Source organism: Mastomys coucha, unplaced genomic scaffold (assembly GCF_008632895.1).
Source record: "Mastomys coucha isolate ucsf_1 unplaced genomic scaffold, UCSF_Mcou_1 pScaffold2, whole genome shotgun sequence".
Lineage (NCBI taxonomy): Eukaryota > Metazoa > Chordata > Mammalia > Rodentia > Muridae > Mastomys > Mastomys coucha.
In genome coordinates this window covers 2,862,740-2,881,734 of record NW_022196902.1, presented here as the reverse complement: position 1 = coordinate 2,881,734, position 18,995 = coordinate 2,862,740, and the positions used below count along the sequence as shown (strand labels likewise).

The 18,995-nt window shown below is 39.7% G+C and overlaps 1 protein-coding gene across 1 annotated transcript in view; it reads left to right on the top strand.

Annotated features, from left to right (window-relative positions):
- Positions 1 to 18,995, top strand: part of Adgb (androglobin) — a 133,362-nt gene that overhangs the window by 58,152 nt on the left and 56,215 nt on the right. Inside the window, exons 15-26 of the mRNA XM_031380372.1 lie at positions 38 to 71; positions 1,124 to 1,301; positions 1,902 to 1,965; positions 3,722 to 3,824; positions 5,834 to 5,975; positions 7,464 to 7,578; positions 9,613 to 9,780; positions 11,278 to 11,413; positions 11,965 to 12,102; positions 14,777 to 14,870; positions 15,585 to 15,719; positions 16,235 to 16,388. Of these exons, the coding sequence (XP_031236232.1) occupies positions 38 to 71; positions 1,124 to 1,301; positions 1,902 to 1,965; positions 3,722 to 3,824; positions 5,834 to 5,975; positions 7,464 to 7,578; positions 9,613 to 9,780; positions 11,278 to 11,413; positions 11,965 to 12,102; positions 14,777 to 14,870; positions 15,585 to 15,719; positions 16,235 to 16,388 (1,461 nt within the window). The remainder of the gene's footprint in view (positions 1 to 37; positions 72 to 1,123; positions 1,302 to 1,901; positions 1,966 to 3,721; positions 3,825 to 5,833; positions 5,976 to 7,463; positions 7,579 to 9,612; positions 9,781 to 11,277; positions 11,414 to 11,964; positions 12,103 to 14,776; positions 14,871 to 15,584; positions 15,720 to 16,234; positions 16,389 to 18,995) is intronic.

Below are 18,995 nucleotides of genomic sequence, written 5' to 3'. Positions count from 1 at the left end.
GTGTGTATACTTATAATTGTTCCTTTTCATTTTGCAGGGCAATATTGCACTGCAAGTTATACCTGGAAAAGGTAAATTAATACTCCTCTCATGTTTTTGCTCTCTCCTAGAGATCAAAGCACTCAAACTTCTTGCTTCTAGACAGACTTAGTTCTTCCTTCTCCCACCTTCGCCCCTCCTCAGCATTCCCTATGATTTACTGATTCTAGTACGTGCCATCCTAGAAACATGTGACAATTTCATTGGTTCAATTTAAACTAAAATAGAGATGGAGGAGGGTGTGATTAAGGATCTGTGATAAGAGGGTCATCTGATCGTTTTATTTTGGTATTTTATGTCATGTAAGACAGGGTCTCATTCATGACCCAGACTAGCATACAACTCATTAAGGTCCAAGTTGGTTTCAAGCTCTTAGTCCTCAAGGTTGCTGGGTTTGCAGGCAAGTGCCCACAAGCTCATGCCATTTAAGGCATGTGTGCTGTGGTCAAAATATTGAAACCATTGTCAGTTCCTGTTAGTAACTAAAGACTTGGCCATAACTCAAACCCAAAAGAAGTGTCACACACACACATATATATATATATAATATTATATATGATCTATATAATATATAATATATATTAATAATATATATTAATATATATATATTAAAATGTTGGTTTAAGATTCTACATGAGCTTTGTGACAGAGCTCGATAAATGTAAGTTGTAGTTACATAGCCACTGAAAGGGATGATTAGAAGGCAGACTGAACACACCAGGGCAACAGACCTGTCATATTGTCATGGTGCCCTCTCAACTCTGGACTGTCCTTTTTAAAAAGAAGGCTTCTGTAATGATTTTAAGCACATGGGCTAATTAGTTTGTATTGTAATGTTGCAATTTCTAAAGAACCTGTTCCTAACTTACCATAGTGGTTTTAAGTTTCCTGAATTATAAAATCCAAGTGTGAGAACCATACCTTCACAAACTTTAGGGCTGCATGTAAGTGATTGTTATTTATGCTTTCTCATAAATAGGACATGCATTTGAAATGCTCCCTACCATTCACTGTTCATACTTTAGCAGCCTGTTGCTTAACAGTCTAAGCTATGCCTGGTGTATGTGTCCTCTCTCCTTCCCAGATGAACTTTCAGAGCCTGCTCTGGGGGAGTCCCACCAACTTGAGGCTATTAGTGTAGACAAGGATTTGGTCAGCCTGACTACAGCAACACTGGACAAGTCACAGGAAGAGCTGGCAGTAAACGAAGGCATTTCCAAAGAAATATGGCTAGACTTTGAAGACTTCTGTGTGTGCTTTCAGTAAGTATTTAAGGGCCATTTATCTGACTAGGTTCTGTTGGATCAACTCCAAGCTCTAGTACCGTACAGGATCACCACTGGGAGTTTCTGTGGTTTTATTTATTGGTTTTATGATCTATCAGTTATTAACTATCATTCAAGAGAGGAAAGCAAGCATCAGCTGGGAGTTAGTATAATATAAATATTTTTTCTTTTTATTGAAAATGCAGTCTTCTCTCATACAGTACATCTAGAATACAATTTCCCATATCCAAGGGGAAAGACCCAATGGAGAACTCCTATTTACTTTCCCCATAATGTGGGGCAAAGGTCTCTGCACCCTTTTCCACCTGCTGTTGGGAGAAATAACAGATGCATTGACTGTCTATCCACAGAGCACACTAACAACCAAACCTCTGTCTGGCTGTTTTTAGTTCCTCCTCAAATGCTTCTTAACCAAGATGAATTTTTCTCACTGTGATCATTTTGTCCCTTTATAACAAATATTGCAGTTCTTTAAAAGTTTTACTGCCTATACTTATTTGAGTCTAAGAAACTAAACGTGTGGTCCTAGTTTTGTTTGTAATGGCAATAACTAACTATAAATGTCTTCTTTTTCAGCCACTTATATATTTTCCACAAACCAAGTTCTTATTGTCTTAATTTTCAAAAATCAGAATTCAAGGTAAGTGTGTTAAGCCTTCCATTTTATGCATAAGGTTTATGTAAAAACACCCTACTAAAAGATACTTTTATATGTCTCAAACATTTCTAAATCTCTTATCCAATTACAATATAAACATCGGTTTTCAGTTTTTCTATTCACCCCTTGTCCAGACCGTGAGTCATACTTTACTAGTTTGCATCCCACAAAGTCCCTCACCCACATGTTTGGATACAATTGAGATAATGTATGTAAGATACATAGAAGAAAGCCTATTAGCAAATTATGATATATGTTGGCTGCCATTTATCAAATACAGTTCACAGTTTTTGAAATCAATCAACTGTTTTAAATATGTGCATGTGTAGGGACACAGTCAACTATTCTTTGTTCCATTATTTTCATAAAGTGATGGTCATAATTATTTTTCCCTGTAAAATATCAATTTAGCAAAATAAGGTGATATGCCTATGTGACTCTTTCATTCCTCTGAATGTTTATGGCATACGTGGCTGTGGGAAATGTTATATTTTTAGACACTAGAGCTCAAAGCTCCCTGTGCAGCCTGAGAGGAAGGATTAACTTTGATCTGAGGCTGAGCTTTAGTCACTCAGCCTTGCTAACTTAGCACAACCCCAGCACACCTCCCAGACAGTCTCTTGATGCTCTATATAAGGATGGTTTAGAAACATTTGAAAGTCATTCATGAATGGCTTTGGGGACAACCAGTACCCCAGCTGCTAAACCTTTAACAATGAGCCCCCTACAGAGACTCCTCCTCATGCACACATGTTGGCCTGGGAGACCCATGGTCCTTCAAACTCAAGTAGTAAGTATTTGAAACAACTGTCCATAATACTAGTATGTTGCAATTTAAAGGAAACGAAATAGATGGTTAGATGGTTAGATGGTTACTGATAGAAAATATTGGAGGAGGCAGTGATTTAGAACATCGTATGTCATGCCAGACATTTCTCGCAATCATTTTATAGCTTATTGAATAACAAGGTTTCCTTTTTCACAGTGTGGCTAGAGAGTCATTCCTATAGTAACTGGTTGTTTACATATTGTGGTGAAGTAGCACCTCAATACAAACTTCTACAGCAGACTGACAAGTAGATTTGTTGAATATACTCACTTTATTCCATCATTCAAAATTATACTAAAGGATCATAGAGTTAGGAAGCATTAGGAAGGCAATAGCCACAGCGCAGTGTTAGAGTCAAGCTTGAGTTCCAACCCTGGCTTGCTACCTACAAACTGCCTTGGCCAACCCACTCATCCTCTGTATTTTCTTAGAAAGTAGAATACTCATACTTTTCTATAAAATGCACTGAAATCCTAACCACATAGCCATATATAACTGCCTTTCCAAACAACGCTGGTCTTATCAATCACTTAGCTATATGTCCAAAACAAAACCCCACCATGGATGAACACCAGCAAGCCATGGTTATATTTCTAAAGGTCTTGTGAAAAGAATGAAAAGAGGGTTTTGTTTGTGGATTTTTATCATATACCACTCTATGAAATGCCTAAATGCAACACTAGTAGGCATTTTCCGTTCGGTGCCATCTGACTCTGCCCTTATGCCCAGTCTGGGTCTCCTTGCCCGTCTGGGTTTGACTCTATACCCTAAGCCTGCTCACTTTCTCACCACTTTAGTTCTGGAATTTGCAGTTCCCCTATGTTTGTTTACAGAGAGGAGTGTGAACTACCCTGTGACTGACGGGATGAATGGACTGTTAATCTTGACACCTGCTCTGATTTCTTGCAGTTTGTGGAAGAGCGTGTGCCCTATTATCTATTTGTGGACAGCCTGAAGCCTATTGAACTACTGGTTTGCTTTTCTGCTTTGGTGCGCTGGGGGGAATCTGGAGGTAAGAGGGTCCCAAGAGTGGAATCATCTGGATGTCTAGAGCACAGGTGGGCTCGGGAACGTATAATGATAAAGTTGAGGATAGAGGTGAAGAGACTGAGTTACACAGGACGGCCCTGCCACTGCCTCTCTTGCTCTTGCTTCTCCCACACTGGGAGAAGTGCTGACTCTTGCTCCCTAATGCTCTCTTTCTCACATTTTCTCGCTCACCTCTTTGGCACACTTAGTCTTACCTTTCTTTTCGTATCTACTGGTCATCATCCTCATTTTCTTTGGTACTTGATTAGACAATGACCAGAGGTGATCCTTTCCTTTCGCCCCTGTTAGGTTCCTCTGTGACGTGTGGTGCCATTTCCTCCAAGGTTGTATACTGGAGGCTTATCCCCCAGTGTGGCTGATGTTGTTAGTGGAATTTTTATGTGGTAGAGCCTTGTGGGAAAATCTAAGTCCTTGGAAGTGCTGCCCATGGACTGGGCTACTGCTGGTCTCAGACTGACTCTGATTTCATGAGAGCAGGCTGTTACTTGTGGAACCTCTGCATATGCTTGGTCCCTTGTGCACATAGATAGTTCCCACTGTTACACAGGCAGAAAGAGTGCTAACCTGGAATCCAGCACAGTTCCCTTGGATTTCTAGACTCTGAACCAAATGGAACTTTTTGTTTTCTCTTTACTTCACCTTTTCCTGCATCCCGGTGCTTAGCTAAACTCTGCCTAATCCTTGGCTGCAAAAGAACACCTGGATATGCCTGGGAAAAGGGACATCCCTCCTGGGCAGCCCAGTCAATACATAGCACACTGGTGTCAGCCAGCTCCTTCTGCAGGCATTCCCTAGTATGCTCCTTCCTCCACTCTCACTTAAACCTTGGAGTCTCCTTTCTTTCAGTCTCTGCTCTTATTGGCATTCATTTCCATTGAAAGCCATGCTGCTGAATTTAGTGAGAAATCTCTGGCCTCCTTCTCCCCCACCATCCCAACTCCAGTAAGCCCTAACTTACCCTGCCTCTTACTTACTAGGAGCACTTCCCTGACTTGTGCAAGACCTTCTGATATGAACATGTGATCACCCTGGGACCCTTTGGCCTATTTTACTAAAGCATATCTTTAGCTCAGGTTAATCATGTCACATTGTAGTTGCTCCATAAACATGTCCCAAATACTCAAGAATTATGTATTCTGACAATAATAATGGTAAGGGCTTTTATGCTTCAGCATGGATCCCAATTGGGTTGAATAGTGAATGTTACATGGCAACCACCATATAATCATTTAATAAACTTTCTAAAATTTAGTGATCTCAGTTTAATACATTGACTTGGCTTACAGCTCTGAAGTTCTCAAGTTTTAGGATATTGAAATTCTCCATGCATGAGGATGCTGTGGCCTTGTATCTTTAGCCTGAGAGTGTTCTAGAAGAAAGGCAAAATTCATTTTGTTTTCAGTCATTGATGAAAAATAATTATTGATGCACACTTAAAGAAACACTTACTTGACTTTAAAGTTAAAATTTTTTTCCTTGCAATTTATACATAAATTCAGAGACTGGATTTGAAAGGCAAACACTTACATAGACAAGGGAATATTTTGATTTTCTTAACACTTTCTTGGGAATCTCTTACTATCCTGGATATTACACAATTTTTCCCATTAAAATCGACTCCCAGAAGATATTCTAATCATGTACATAGAGATGATAAAACAATAGTGGCAGACTATGATGAAGTATACCTGCATGTTCTCCTTTCCCAACTTTCTCATCCTAATTCTTCTGTCTGAGGAGATGAATATTAAGGGCAAACTGAACAGGGAGGCAGCGCCAGGAGCCAAGGTAGGTGCCATTTTCCCAAACTTACATACATAGCTTCTGGCATTTCAGCAACACTTTTAGATTATCTTCAGTACATGATTCACCTTCATGATTACATACGATATTACTGGACAGAAAGCAATGCAAGTGGAGGCTAGCTATTTTTCCATGGTCATATTTCAACATATCTCCCTTCTCCAAAAGCCTTAACAAAAGATAGCCCTCCCGTGGAGCCTGGGCTCCTGACAGCTGAAGCCATCACCTGGAAATCCCTGAAGCCTCTTAGTTTTGTTCTGAGGATTCACACCTATGCCACGAAGGCCAGCATGGTGCGCCTGCCTGTTGGGTAAGGTCTTAAGTCATTTTCCCATGATGGAGGCTTTTCGATTGTGACTAATGAAGTAGACAATGGGGATTCTACCTTTTTGTTTCCTGGAGTAAGATTCAACAAGGTACCTCCCTATCATTGGTATTCTTGAGAGAGAGGATCCTTTCAATAAATGATATTCTTGGGGCCACACTGGATGCTCCTTTGGAAGGATCATTGTTGGGCATCAAGGGGCTGCATATGTAAAGAACATGGCTTAACCCATAATTTTCTAAAATGAATCTGTCAATAATTTCTCTTGTGTTCTCATAAATCTTACTATTCTTTAACAAGAATTCTACTTGATTCTGCTTAAATTTGGATTCCGTTTAGATTATAAAATAACATTTCTTCTCACCAACATAGAATTCCACCTGTTGTATATTGTTGCTAGATGTTATTTTTAATTATAAAACTAGGCAAACATATCACACTTTCTGTTTGAAGGAAATTACAAACCATGGAACTGTTTTATTATTTTTTAGCATATAAAACTTGGAATACTGTCTCATACTTCAAATGCAAAATATTTTTGCTGGAATGTTATCCTAAGATCAATTTTTTAATTATGTGCCATCAGTGAAAAGTTATAGACTACAAAAAGTAGGTACTAAGGAAGAAAACAAAATGCTAAAGCAATGTGTGTTATGCATCCAGAAATCTAATAATTAGAATAAAAATTAAAAAAGAAAATCAAATTTCTCAATCTAGTCTCTGTATGGAGAGATTCATAAATCAAATTCGTTCTATGAGACTCTCTAACTCATGGTTCTCAACCTTCCTAATGCTGCAAACCTTTATTACAGTTCCTCATGCTGTGGTCACCCTTCAATCATAAAATTATTTTTGTTTCTACTTTATAACTATAATTTTGCTACTGGTAAGAATGGTAATGTAAACATCTGACATGCAGGATGTCTACTATGTGACCCCTGTGAAAAAGGTTGGATGGCCCAAAAGGTTTCAGGACTCACAAATTAAGAACTGCTGATCTTACAGTTTACACATCAAGCACAAAGGATTACAAAAGAATGGTCCTGGAGTTGCATCTCTTCACACAGGCCCTAAGCTATCACTGTGTTTTGAGCATTCTTTGAAGGACTGCTAAGGAAGGAAAGTGGTTATCTCTGTTTTCAGTAATACTAGATAGAAGAAAGAGAATCTACATCTGTGAAATAATATGTTTGTGAGTCACACAGAATGTGGGAGACATCTTCAGTGTGTGAAACTCTGTCATTTTGTCTAATTGTTTCTGTCTTCTACTATTAGTAAAACACAGATTTTTTGATTGTCTAGGATTGTCCTAGAATACAAATCTAGGTAGTTATTTCTTCTGTCTTAAAAAAAATACCAAAACAAAACAACTCTTCGCTAACTTCTGACTTCCAAACTCTGATCAAGTAACTAGCAGAGGTGAAATCCATTTAACAGAGGAAGCATGGTTTTCACATGTTTTCCATTCTCTAGGAGGCATATGCTGCTCTTCAATGCATATTCCCCTGTGGGGCATGCCATACATGTCTGCAGTATGACGACATTTGTCATTGGGGATGAAGATGTTGTACTGCCCAACTTTGAGCCGGTAAATATCCTTGTAAAGCCACCAGCTCTGGTTTCAAAGGTTTTAACTCAATTCTATTATTTATTTACTTATTTAGCCTAACCCTTACCTATTAAATTATTTGTATATCCTCTAAGAAATGGTGAAATGTAATCTCTGAGAAACACAATTAATTCATCCCTGACAACTGTACACACATCTCCTCTGTTGAGTCATTGCCGATTATCAGAATCTCTTCAGATAGATGCAGTGGTCCTTGAAAGGGATAAAGCACCAGTAAACTCCTTTGGATGTCACTTAAATCTGAGAATTCCTTTCTTTCCATCCCTTCTTTACTCTGAGATATTTAGAGTGAGATGAGGAGGAGTCAGAGAGTTCCACTAGAAGCATCCATCACTTTTTCCTCTTTCCTCTTTCTTCTCATCCTTTCTCCGCTCTGAGAGAAAATGGGTGCAGTAACTCTACTAAAACCCTCACTTTCTTTAAAATTTCCTCTGTCTACCCATGTGTCTAGGGGAGGTAAGGATTTGCTATTTTCTGCTGTCTGACACATAGTAGTACTTACTAAAAAGTCCATAATAAACAAACAGAAAATCCAAGAAAACTAGCTGAAACCTCCAGATGGCACAAACAAGGGATTCTCAAAGGCAGCCAGAAAACCTTACAACAATAAGAGCATTGAAGACTGGGTCTTTCCACTGTGTTCTGATGGCCTAGACATGTATGAGTCATGGCCCCTAGCCCATCAAGACAAGGCTCTACAAGTTTCCTCTAGGCTTTCTTCTGTTGGTTGTGCTGTTTCTTCTCCACATGCTTTTTATTCTGCCCAGTGGTTTTGGGGAGATAGGAGCTCATGATGTATCTATCCCAGGTTAACCTAGAACTCATGGTCCTCTTGCATCAGCTTCCAGAGTATCTGGGCTTACAAGCATGTACTGCCATGTTTCACTTTATCCTGTTTATTTCAAATTCTTTAAAACAATACTTGTTGCCATGCATTATCCAGCTTGTAGGAGAATTAACTTCTAATGATTATTTTGTTGGGAAATCTCTTATTTCTCTTATGGTATAATATTCCTATGTTATAAGGGTTATTGGACTCAAGATTGATCTCTATTATGCTTTTATTCTAATGGAAGTGCAAAAGGCATACCCTTGCTCATGAGCCGAGAGACCCTAACTCCCCAGAGTCATAACTGATCATTGCCAGATCTGCTATATATCCAGGTGAGTTCTTTGGGTAGAGGCTTATTTTAACTAGTCCACCACTGAGTCAAAACCTTCCTCAGCACTGATGCTTGGAGTGATCATGTAGATCAAGCATGAAGATGACAATGTACCTGTTTATCAACAGTTTCTCACTCAGCAGGCATCTGTGTTTCCAAGGCACATTTTCTGGGCCTACTCTCAGTCCTCTAGGCATCAATGAAACAATGATTGCACTATGACACCTCCTAGAGAAACAGTAAAAATGGCTCAGTCAGTTTTCATCCAACTTTCTCTAAGTAGGCATGTGCTACTCCAGGTATCTCAAGCACTACCCAATATACACCAACCAGAGCAGTCTTCAGATGTCTCAGACTGCTTGATTCCTGGAGTCTCTTGTCAGCTTCGAGCTCTTATGTTTCTCAGATGGCTGGAGGGAGCCAGCAGTTCAAGCTAGCCCACCCACTGGACTTTATCTTGCAAGACTCTCTCCCTGAAATCTTCTCTAGCCCTTAGTCCTCAAAATTCCAGTCTCTGTCAGTCTAACTCCTAGACATCCTTTAGACCTAACTCTAGACATTAATACCATGAAGTTTTCCCTACTCCATTTTTAAGGATAGAGTTCCTCTTCCACTACCACTTTCGGAGGACTTCCAGCCTTTGTTTCACATCTCCTAGATCATCTCATCAAATAAAAAACCTCAGTTCACTCTAATCTATACAAATAAAATAACCTTGAATCAATCACAAAGCAGAGGATATTCTTCCCCAGAGGTTGAACATTTGTAAACTTAGTTACTCTTTAATATTCAGGAATATGACTACTACGTGCATGCTTTTTCATCATAGGAGAGCTACCGATTTACAGAACAATCTATAATAATTATGAAGGCTATTGGCAATGTGATTGCTAATTTCAAAGACAAAGGTAAATTGCCTGCAGCTCTGAGGGATCTGCAAGCGGCTCACTACCCTATCCCACTCAACAACAAAGAACTCACTGCTCAACACTTCCGGGTAAGCAATTTCTGGTTGTGATGCTCATAGCAGAAAACCTCCCATCTGAAAGTTGAAGTCCAAATGCTGAGTCTGGGGAAGTGGTTTGCAGAGAGGAATCTAATGGAAAAGAATGTGATAGTGGCTTCTGGGGGGCTACTGAGCATCACTCACCCAGAGGTTTTTGGTAAACTGGGAATGAGGTTTACATAAAGGAAAGTCATCAAGCATTGTTTTTTTTTGTATTTTTTCAAGTCCAAGTTGCCCTCAGGAACCTCCCTCATATAACATTAGCTTCTGCTGAGGCTGAGTAGCTTTCTGGTTTCCTAGATACCCTGCAGGAAGGGAAGTCAGGATGTTCCTGGTTCTCTCTTGAGGAAGGAAACAGAGGGGCACGGATCCACCCCAGCTGCATAGCAATCTGGTTACATCTGCTTTTATTTGTTCATTTTTGTTCAAGTTTTTTTTCAACCTCAGTACAACTAATATTCAGACTAAATTATTTTTTTCTATCAGACTGTCTTATACTCTGTGGGATGTGTCACAGGTCACTTATCTTCATTGTATATGCTGATAACATCCAGTTGTGACAACAGAAAATGCCTCTGACCTTATCAGATGCTCTTTGAGGGAGGAATTTCATAGCCAAAATGAAAAACACAGGGCATTCAGTTAAGCTGTAGTTTTGTGTAAGTTAATAGTATGCACCATGGCTTAATACAAACACAAGTAAAATTTTCTTTGCATTAAAAATATATTTTATCATTACTTACATGTAAGCTGATGTTGGATGTTGTTGGCAAAGTCTTTATAAACTAAGACCATGCCCAACCTGGAAGAGCATCTTGCCGAGAAGAGGAGAAAGAAACCATTTTGTTGTATGAACATCAAGAAAGAATTCAATAGACATCCTGACAATCAGCTGAATTGGCAATGTCAAATGCCCTTCCTGTCACATATTCAAACAGATATACTCTTCAACAGACAAGGCAAATCCTCTAGTAAAAAAACAGCTCAGCTTCATTTGCCCTGTACAGTTCAACCTACATTGTCCACTATTGTTAATTATACGTGCGTGTGTGTGTGTGTGTGTGTGTGTGTGTGTGTGTGAGAGAGAGAGAGAGAGAGAGAGAGAGAGAGAGAGAGAGAGACCTACATTGTCCACTATTGTTAATTATATGTGTGTGTATTTGTGTGTGTGTGAGAGAGAGAGAGAGAGAGAGAGAGAGAGAAAGAGAGGCCTACATTGTCCACTATTGTTAATTATACATGTGTGTGTGTGTGTGTGTGTGAGAGAGAGAGAGAGAAAGACCTACATTGTCCACTATTGTTAATTATACGTGTGTGTGTGTGTGTGAGAGAGAGAGAGAGAGAGACCTACATTGTCCACCATTGTTAATTTTACGTGTGTGTGTGTGTGTGTGTGTGTGTGTGTGTGTGTGTGTGTGTGAGAGAGAGAGAGAGAGAGAGAGAGAGAGAGAGAGAGAGAGAGAGAGAGAATATTTTTATCTTTTCCAGGTTTTCCATATATCATTGTGGCGTTTAATGAAAAAATCTCAAGTAGTCAAGCCTCCCTTAAACTTCAAATTTGCATTTCGGGCTATGGTTTTAGAGACGGATTTACTGGATTCCTTCTCAGAGGATGCCTCTTTAGGTGCTGATTCGTTTTAAGTATCTGTGCACGGAAGTGGTAAATAATTTAAAATGGCTATGTTCAGCTGTTGTGTAGCAGAGACAACAGATCTGCCAGAGAACTGTGGAGTTACAGCTCTCCCAAGGATGCTGCAGATGTTCCCATGGTTGCTGAGGAAGCATCCTAACCCTGTCATATGTACTTCCCCGGGGACCCAGAATTCCTCTGTATTTGTCATTGACCTGCCTGGATTGAATTAAGAGCCCTTGAGGAGATACCTCAGTCCCTTCCTTCCTCTTAACACATCGTTTCTATTCTCATTATTATGTTTCTTTTCAGTTCTGAGGGATGCCTCTGTCCCCTTTCCGATGGAAATCAAGGCAGGTCATTGATATATCACAGCTTCCTTCTCCAGACCTTTACCTAAGCTCAGTGGGCATTGTGAAACAGGATGTTCAATCCGTCCTTGTAGAATTTTATATGTCTGAAGGTTTTCACAGCTGCAGGCATGAAATTTGGGGGGAATGGAGTAAAAGCAGATCCCAATCCAGTGTTTACCTTTCTCTTGTCAGCGGAATGGGTAGACCTTAAATATTCTATGCCAATAAATGAGAAGGAGTATACTTCTGAGGAAATAGCTGCCGCAGTGAAAATTCAATCCATGTGGAAAGGATCCTATGTTAGACTGCTCTTGAGAGCCAGAACACCAGGTACGTTTTTAAGAAAGTTGAAATGGTCCCAAGTATATAGGAATGAGTGGTATTTTACAGTCACTGTGCTTCACAGAACAGTTCACCAATTTTATCCACTAAGTACTGAAATCCCCTGAGGCAAAGAGCCGGTTCGAGATCATTTTCTCATTCTCAGAATTCATCAGTGTCTGAGATGTCACACACAGACAATGAATATTTACTGAAAGGGTGAATGTCAGGGCTGGGCCAATGGGGTAGAAAGAGTGCTTAGTACACAAGCAAGAGGACTGGGGTACAGAATCGAGATGCTACAGTAAAGGCATGGAGGTGTGGGGACCAAACAGACCCAGCCCTTGGCGGGCAGAGTGGGGATCCCTGTCTAGCCCGATGAGCCACATCGTGGTGCCACATTCTGCAGTAGACTCTCCCTTGGTAAGTAATTAGAGAGCAACTGAGAAAGACACCCGATATCAACTTGCGGCACCACATGTATGTGTGCAGATGCATGTGTGCATTGTACCCAAGTGTCTACACAGAGTCACACATGCACTACACATTGGAACAGGATGTATGTTGCATGAATCACTGAGAAAATGACTGGCATAATTTTCTGAATCTGTCATGAGTTCTTTTCAGTCATCTCCTGTTTGGTTGCAGCAGTTTGAAGTGTCAGTCACCTTCAGCTAGGTAGAGATGCTTGTGCATTTCTAGATTGAATTTCACAGGAGTAACTGGATATTGCAGGAATGAAGGATGCCAATGCTTCTGTGCATGATGAGGCGGATGTTCAGTTAGGGGCAAGAACCTGTTTCAATATGCTCTAACATTTGTGAAGTGAAGGTATATCAAATATATTTGTGGGGAGTAATGCCTACTTTATCAAATTAAAACTCAAAGGTATATTAAATCATCTCTATCACGTAATCCTTTGAGAGGAAAAAATTACTTTGATAGAATATTTTAGTTTACTGAAATGATTTGTTATAAAAACATCTCTGTGGAAAACATTTAGTAATAGCATTGAAATGTTTGCCTAAGGAGCAAAAAGTCTAGATATCCAAAACATTGCTAATGAAGGAATGATATTGTACAGTGTAATTCCAACAGTCAGAATGATGAGGGCAAAGGATTGCTAGTGTTAGCTGGAGGCTAACCTGGGCTACCAAATCAAGAAAAAAGGGAGCAAGGCAAGGTGAAAGGAAAGAAGGAAGGGAAGAGTGACCACAGGAAGAGAAGACAGAGGAAGGGAGGGGAGAGAAGAGGAGGGGAAAGAAAAGAGCGAGCTAGAGATAGAAGTAAATTATTTGATTTTCTTGTTTTTCTGCATTAGAAAACAAATGCATTTATCAAATGTATTATATGGTAAAATATTTTTGGTTATCTATGTAAGTAGTAACTATTATATTCCAATGATGACTCCCCCCGCCCCCGATTCTGGAAACTGAAAAAAAATTCAACCAATTTAATAATGTAGTTCTTTAACTCAACTCGTATTTATTGAACGAATCTCGGATGACGCACCCACGATGGTTTCAGTCAGAGAAGCTGACTACGCAGGCAAACCTGCTCCATTCTGTCAGGTCCACAGGAGATAAGTCAGTGCTAAGCTTCCCGTTTCAGATCCTGATCAAACAAGGAGAAAACTCAGGCAGGACTTAAGAAAAAGAGAGTGCCTTTTTCTGTCATGTTGACTTGGAGATGCTCAGTGAGGACAGCATTTCCCCTGCCAGTTAGTTTGTCGATCTACTGGAAAGCCATTTGTGGGCAGTGCAGTAGCCAGAAGTTCATGCCATCCCTCCAGGTATATTCTCTAGAATAATTAAGCAGTTGCTTTTTCTGAGCTAAGGTTTTCCATGGGAATTTTTGGTATGACAGAGATCTTTTTTATGCAAGTAGTTTCAGGAATCACTTAACATCAAAAAACCTTATGTTTTTAGCCTGAAGATGAAACAGTAGGACACCATGAACAGTGCTCTCATCTAGACATTGATAGCTCTATGCCTGAAACATGCTTTTACTGCTCTCACAATTCAGAGCCCAGAGCCTTCTTACTTGGGAATTGTGGGGGTCTTTGCAAACTCCACAGCCATCAGAATGTTGATCCATTAGTGGCAAGAAGCCCTGTTCAACACAACTCAGTAGTCTGTGTTGGCTTAAACTTCAAGAGTCTGACCCTACTGACTTTATTTTAGGCATGTTTAAGCAAAACACAATTTTCCGGTGACAATTAACTCAGTCTTGGCTGCACGACAAAACTTTAGACATGACTACATTGAAGCTCTTGCAAAGTAAAGTGATATTTTCCTTAAAGATCTGTTCTAATAGATTAACTGAGAAGATAGGCTTAAGATAATGAAGCTCATGATGGGATCTGAAGGAGCTGATGTGGTCTGGCCATACGGATAGCACAGAAGTTGCTAGACAGTTACCACATCAATTCACAACCTTCTGGCTGGAAAGCAGGTTATACATCTTTTTCTTTGATGAGAGTGGCCTGTGTGTTTAACATTCTTGCTTTCCCTAGCACTTATCTGTGAGCACAAGAACTTACATGCCTTCTACAGTAGATTTCAAATTCTTTACTTGCAAATGAAAATTGCACAAGATCATTGTTCAGATATCTTATGGATTTAATATTGCTATTACTATTACTGTTATTATTACCATTATTATTACTGTTGTTTTTCTTTAGAAACAAAGGAAAATGTCATCGTTGCAGATACACTTCAGAAAATTTGGATGGTATTAGAGATAAATTTGGAGCAATATGCATTGTCTCTCTTAAGGTAAAGAACACCACTAGACCTCTTGTAGTTAAAGAAAACTTCTAGATCTCCAGGAAAGAATGATCCTGTATGTCTATAACGGCCTCTATCCCTTAGAGCTCCTGAGACAGTCTGAAAAAGACCCAGGATTCCTGGTGCTTGTGAGTCTAGATCTAGTTTCAGTCAGGAAGGAAAGAATCCCTCGTGCTGTGGAATGCAGACAGCACAGAAGTCACAGATAGGCGGGTCTCATGATTTGTTTAGTCAGCTGCATGAGCCAGAAAACACAGAGAAGGAAAATTCTAGTATTATGCTCTTGTGTCCTTGGGTTTTCATATCTAAAGTTTCCAAGCGCATTGTTCACATTAACTTTACAAGCTCCGTTCCAACCTCTTCTGTCTCTCTGGATCCTCAATGGCCCTGAACACTCTTTGCCCTGCTTTAGGCTTAAACATCAAGCTTCATGTCCTTCTATGAGCATGAATTACTCTCTGGCTTTGGAATATATTCTCCTTCAGTTATGTGCCTTTGAAAGATACCATTCACACCTGAGCTGTAGTGTACTTCTGCCCCCCGCCCCCCATTGATACCAGATGCTACGAATCATACTGTGCCTCTTTGACCTTAACCTAGCAAACTTTGGCAGGCTATTTCAGTGGCTAGGTTTCTTCTGTAAATGGAGTTTATTTTAAAAGTGCTTTGTCATTGATACTCAAGTTATTTTTACACTCCTAGACTAATGTTTAAAAGCAAGTGTAAGTCTATGGAATCCTACCCATGCTATCAAGATGAAGAAACCAAGGTGGCCTTTGCTGACCACACTGTGAACTATGCAGACCAACCACCGAATTCTTGGTTTATAGTATTCAGGCAAGTGGTAAATGGCACAGTCTTCAAACAGCATAGGGTGTTCAGCTCTGCACTTTCAAGAGTAAAAGTATGGTTAGCAGTAAAAATATAAGCCTCTAGACTCTCTCATATTTGCTTAAAACATGATACATAAAAGTTTTCCATATATGTATATATGTTATGATATCAGAATTTGTGTCAATATTCTTTATATCAAAACATAAAATATGTAAATAATTTGTAGATTTTCAGTGATTATGTTAACATAATGTCAGTCTGTTTTCAGTTCAGATAGGTAACATTTATCCAAGCAATAACATATTAAGTACAAATCACGAGTGACATAAATGAGAATTCTTAAGGGAATTTGTACAAGAAAATGACACAGTAATAGTAACTTGGAATAGAAAAGTTGTGTAAGGCTTTTAGTTACTTGCAACTTGAAGTTTTTGCAAAGATTTTTTTGGGGGGGATTAAATTCTATTTCATGCTTTGAGAATCACCATTAAGAAAGGCTTGTGCTTTTGTAATTACAGAGAAACATTTTTGGTTCCTCAAGATATGATCTTACTCCCCAAAGTGTACACTACACTCCCGGTCTGTATACTGCATGTCGTTAACAATGACACATTGGAGCAGGTGCCCAAGGTCTTTCAGAAAGTGGTGCCTTACCTTTACACCAAGAACAAGGTAGGTGCAAACTCTCTCCCAGGTGATAAGCCAGCATCCAACAGCAAGCTCTGCAGCTCTGCTAGAAGGAAGGGTGTCGTGCTCCTTCCTGGACAACGGAAGAGAGCAACCCGGCAGCACACTTTACATTTCAGAAAAAACACATGGCACATGGCCAGGACTGAAACCAAAGCCACATTAACTCTGAGCACAGAAGTGGATCCCAGAAGTTCTTTTGGAGTCATACTGAAACAGGTCAAAGGGGCCCCTCTATGTCACAATGAGCCACACACACACACACACACACACACACACACACACACACACACACAGCCCCCCACCTGTAGTCTTCAAAGGTAGCATGACTTCCTCAGACTGAGAAACACTGTGGGCTGCCTGCTGAACAGATGAGAGAGCCTGGCCTTCCATCAGATACTGCCTCTGGCCCTATTTTAATCCCTCTGTGGTTTCAATCACACTTCACATTAGGGAATCAGGACAAACTTAGTGGATATAGGCTGGAAGCTGAGAGACCTGGTTTTGCTCCTAGTTTCCATTTGGTAGCTCTATTATTTTGAAATTGTTCCTTTTTTCTCTGGATGATTTTTTTTTTGTTTGTTTGCTTGCTTTTTGTTTGTTTTGAGGTTCATTTCAGCCCTTCACCTCATGCATTATTTTATGTAAATTAGACATACTTTTCTAATGAATGGCTAATGAATACTCGCTTCATAAGGATGAAGAATAGATATAAAATGTAATTCACTAAGAAACTGAACAGCTCCTTTGAACCATTTTGGAAATTTGAGGAAACATTTTTTAAATAAAGGAAAATAATGTTTTTTCTTTATTTTTTGTGTTTTGAATTCTCTTTTTTTGTTTTGTTTTTTATTTTGTTTTGTTTTGTTTTTTGTTGTTGTTTTGTTTTTTAATTTTACAGCAAGGCCCTGCTGTGTAGTGCGTATGCGGTTAGGCTGTCCTGGGAGTCACCCTGTAGCTCAGGCTGGTCTCATATTCACAGAGATATACCTTCCTTTGCCTCTTGAGTGATGATATTAAAGACATATGGTAACATATTGAAATAAAATTATGTAAAACAACATAATCCAGCTGACTATTTATGTATGTGGGTATACATAAGCATAGTGAGATTTTAAAAATTGTTTTTACTAAATTTCTTAGTACTCACTATAATTTTAAAAGCTTATATTTTAGTAAACTCAGTTCGTCTATTATGGAAGGCATCTGTATTTGATATTATATTCTATAGCATAATTTAAATTTTTTCATCTTTTTTCATTAATTTATTTACTTTAGACCCCAACTGTAGCATCCCATTCCTCCTCTCTTCTAAGTCTCTCTCTCTCATCTCCTCTTCCCTCCCCCTCACACCCTCCCATCCTCAGAAAAGGGAAGGCCTCCCTTGGATAACAACTCACCCTGTCTTATGAAGTTGCAGCAGGACTAGCTATAGCTTCTTCTGTTGAGGTGAGACAAGGCTGCCCGGTTAGGGAAAGGGATCCGAAGGGGATCAGAATCAGAGAAGCCCCTGTTCCTACTGTTAGGAGTGCCACATGAAGACCCAGCTGTACAACGGTTACATGTGTGCCAAAGGCCTCGGTCCATCCCAGGCATCCCATTCTCTGTGAGCCCTATGGGCTCAGATCAATTGACTTTGTAGGTTTTCTTGTGGTGTTTTTGGCCTCTCAGGCTCCTTCAAATCCATCCTACCCTTTTTCCACAGGATTCCCCAAGCACCACTTAATGTTTCGCTGTGGGTCTCTGCATCAGTTTCCATCAGTTACTGGGAGAAATCTCTCATATGACAGTCATGCTAGGCTCCTCTTTCCAAATATAGCAGAATATCATTAATACTGTCAGGGTGTGCTCCCCTCTCTCTCTCTCAGCATAGGTCTCAAGTTGGGCTAGTCATTAGCTGCACATTCCATCAATTTCTGTCCCATCTTTACCCTGCACACTTTGTGGGCAGTATAAATTATGGATTGAAGGTTTTGTGGCTGGGTTGTTGTCACCATCCCTTTATTGGAAGCTTTGACTATTTCAGGCTCCATATTTCCCATTACTAGGAGTCTTAACTAGCAGACATGTTCCTGGACAGAAGAAAATCAACAGGTCAGTCAGGTACTAAGACTAACAGTAAATGGGACCTCAGGAAACACAAAAGCCTCTGTAAGGCAAAGAACGTCATCAAAGAGACAAAACAGCAGCCTACAGAATGGGAAAAGATCTTCATCAACTCTATATCTGACAGAGGGTGGATATCCAGAATACAGAAAGAACTCAAGGAACTAGACATCAACAAATCAAATAACCCAATTAAAAATGGGATATAGATCTAAACAGAGAATTCTCTACAGTGACTGAGAAGCACTTTAAAAAAATGTCCAACATCCTTTGATTCATTTGTCAAAACTTAAGTGTCCATGGATGTGTGGATTGCTTCTAGGTCTTTGATTCCATGCCATTAACTAGTCTGTCTTTTTATGCCAATAGAGTGAGGTTTCATTACTGTTGCTCTGTAGTTCTGCTTAAAAACAGGGATCGTAATTGGTTCCCCCTTTTAAGAAGGAATGAAATGTCCACCTTTTGGTCTTCCTTCTTCTTGAGTTC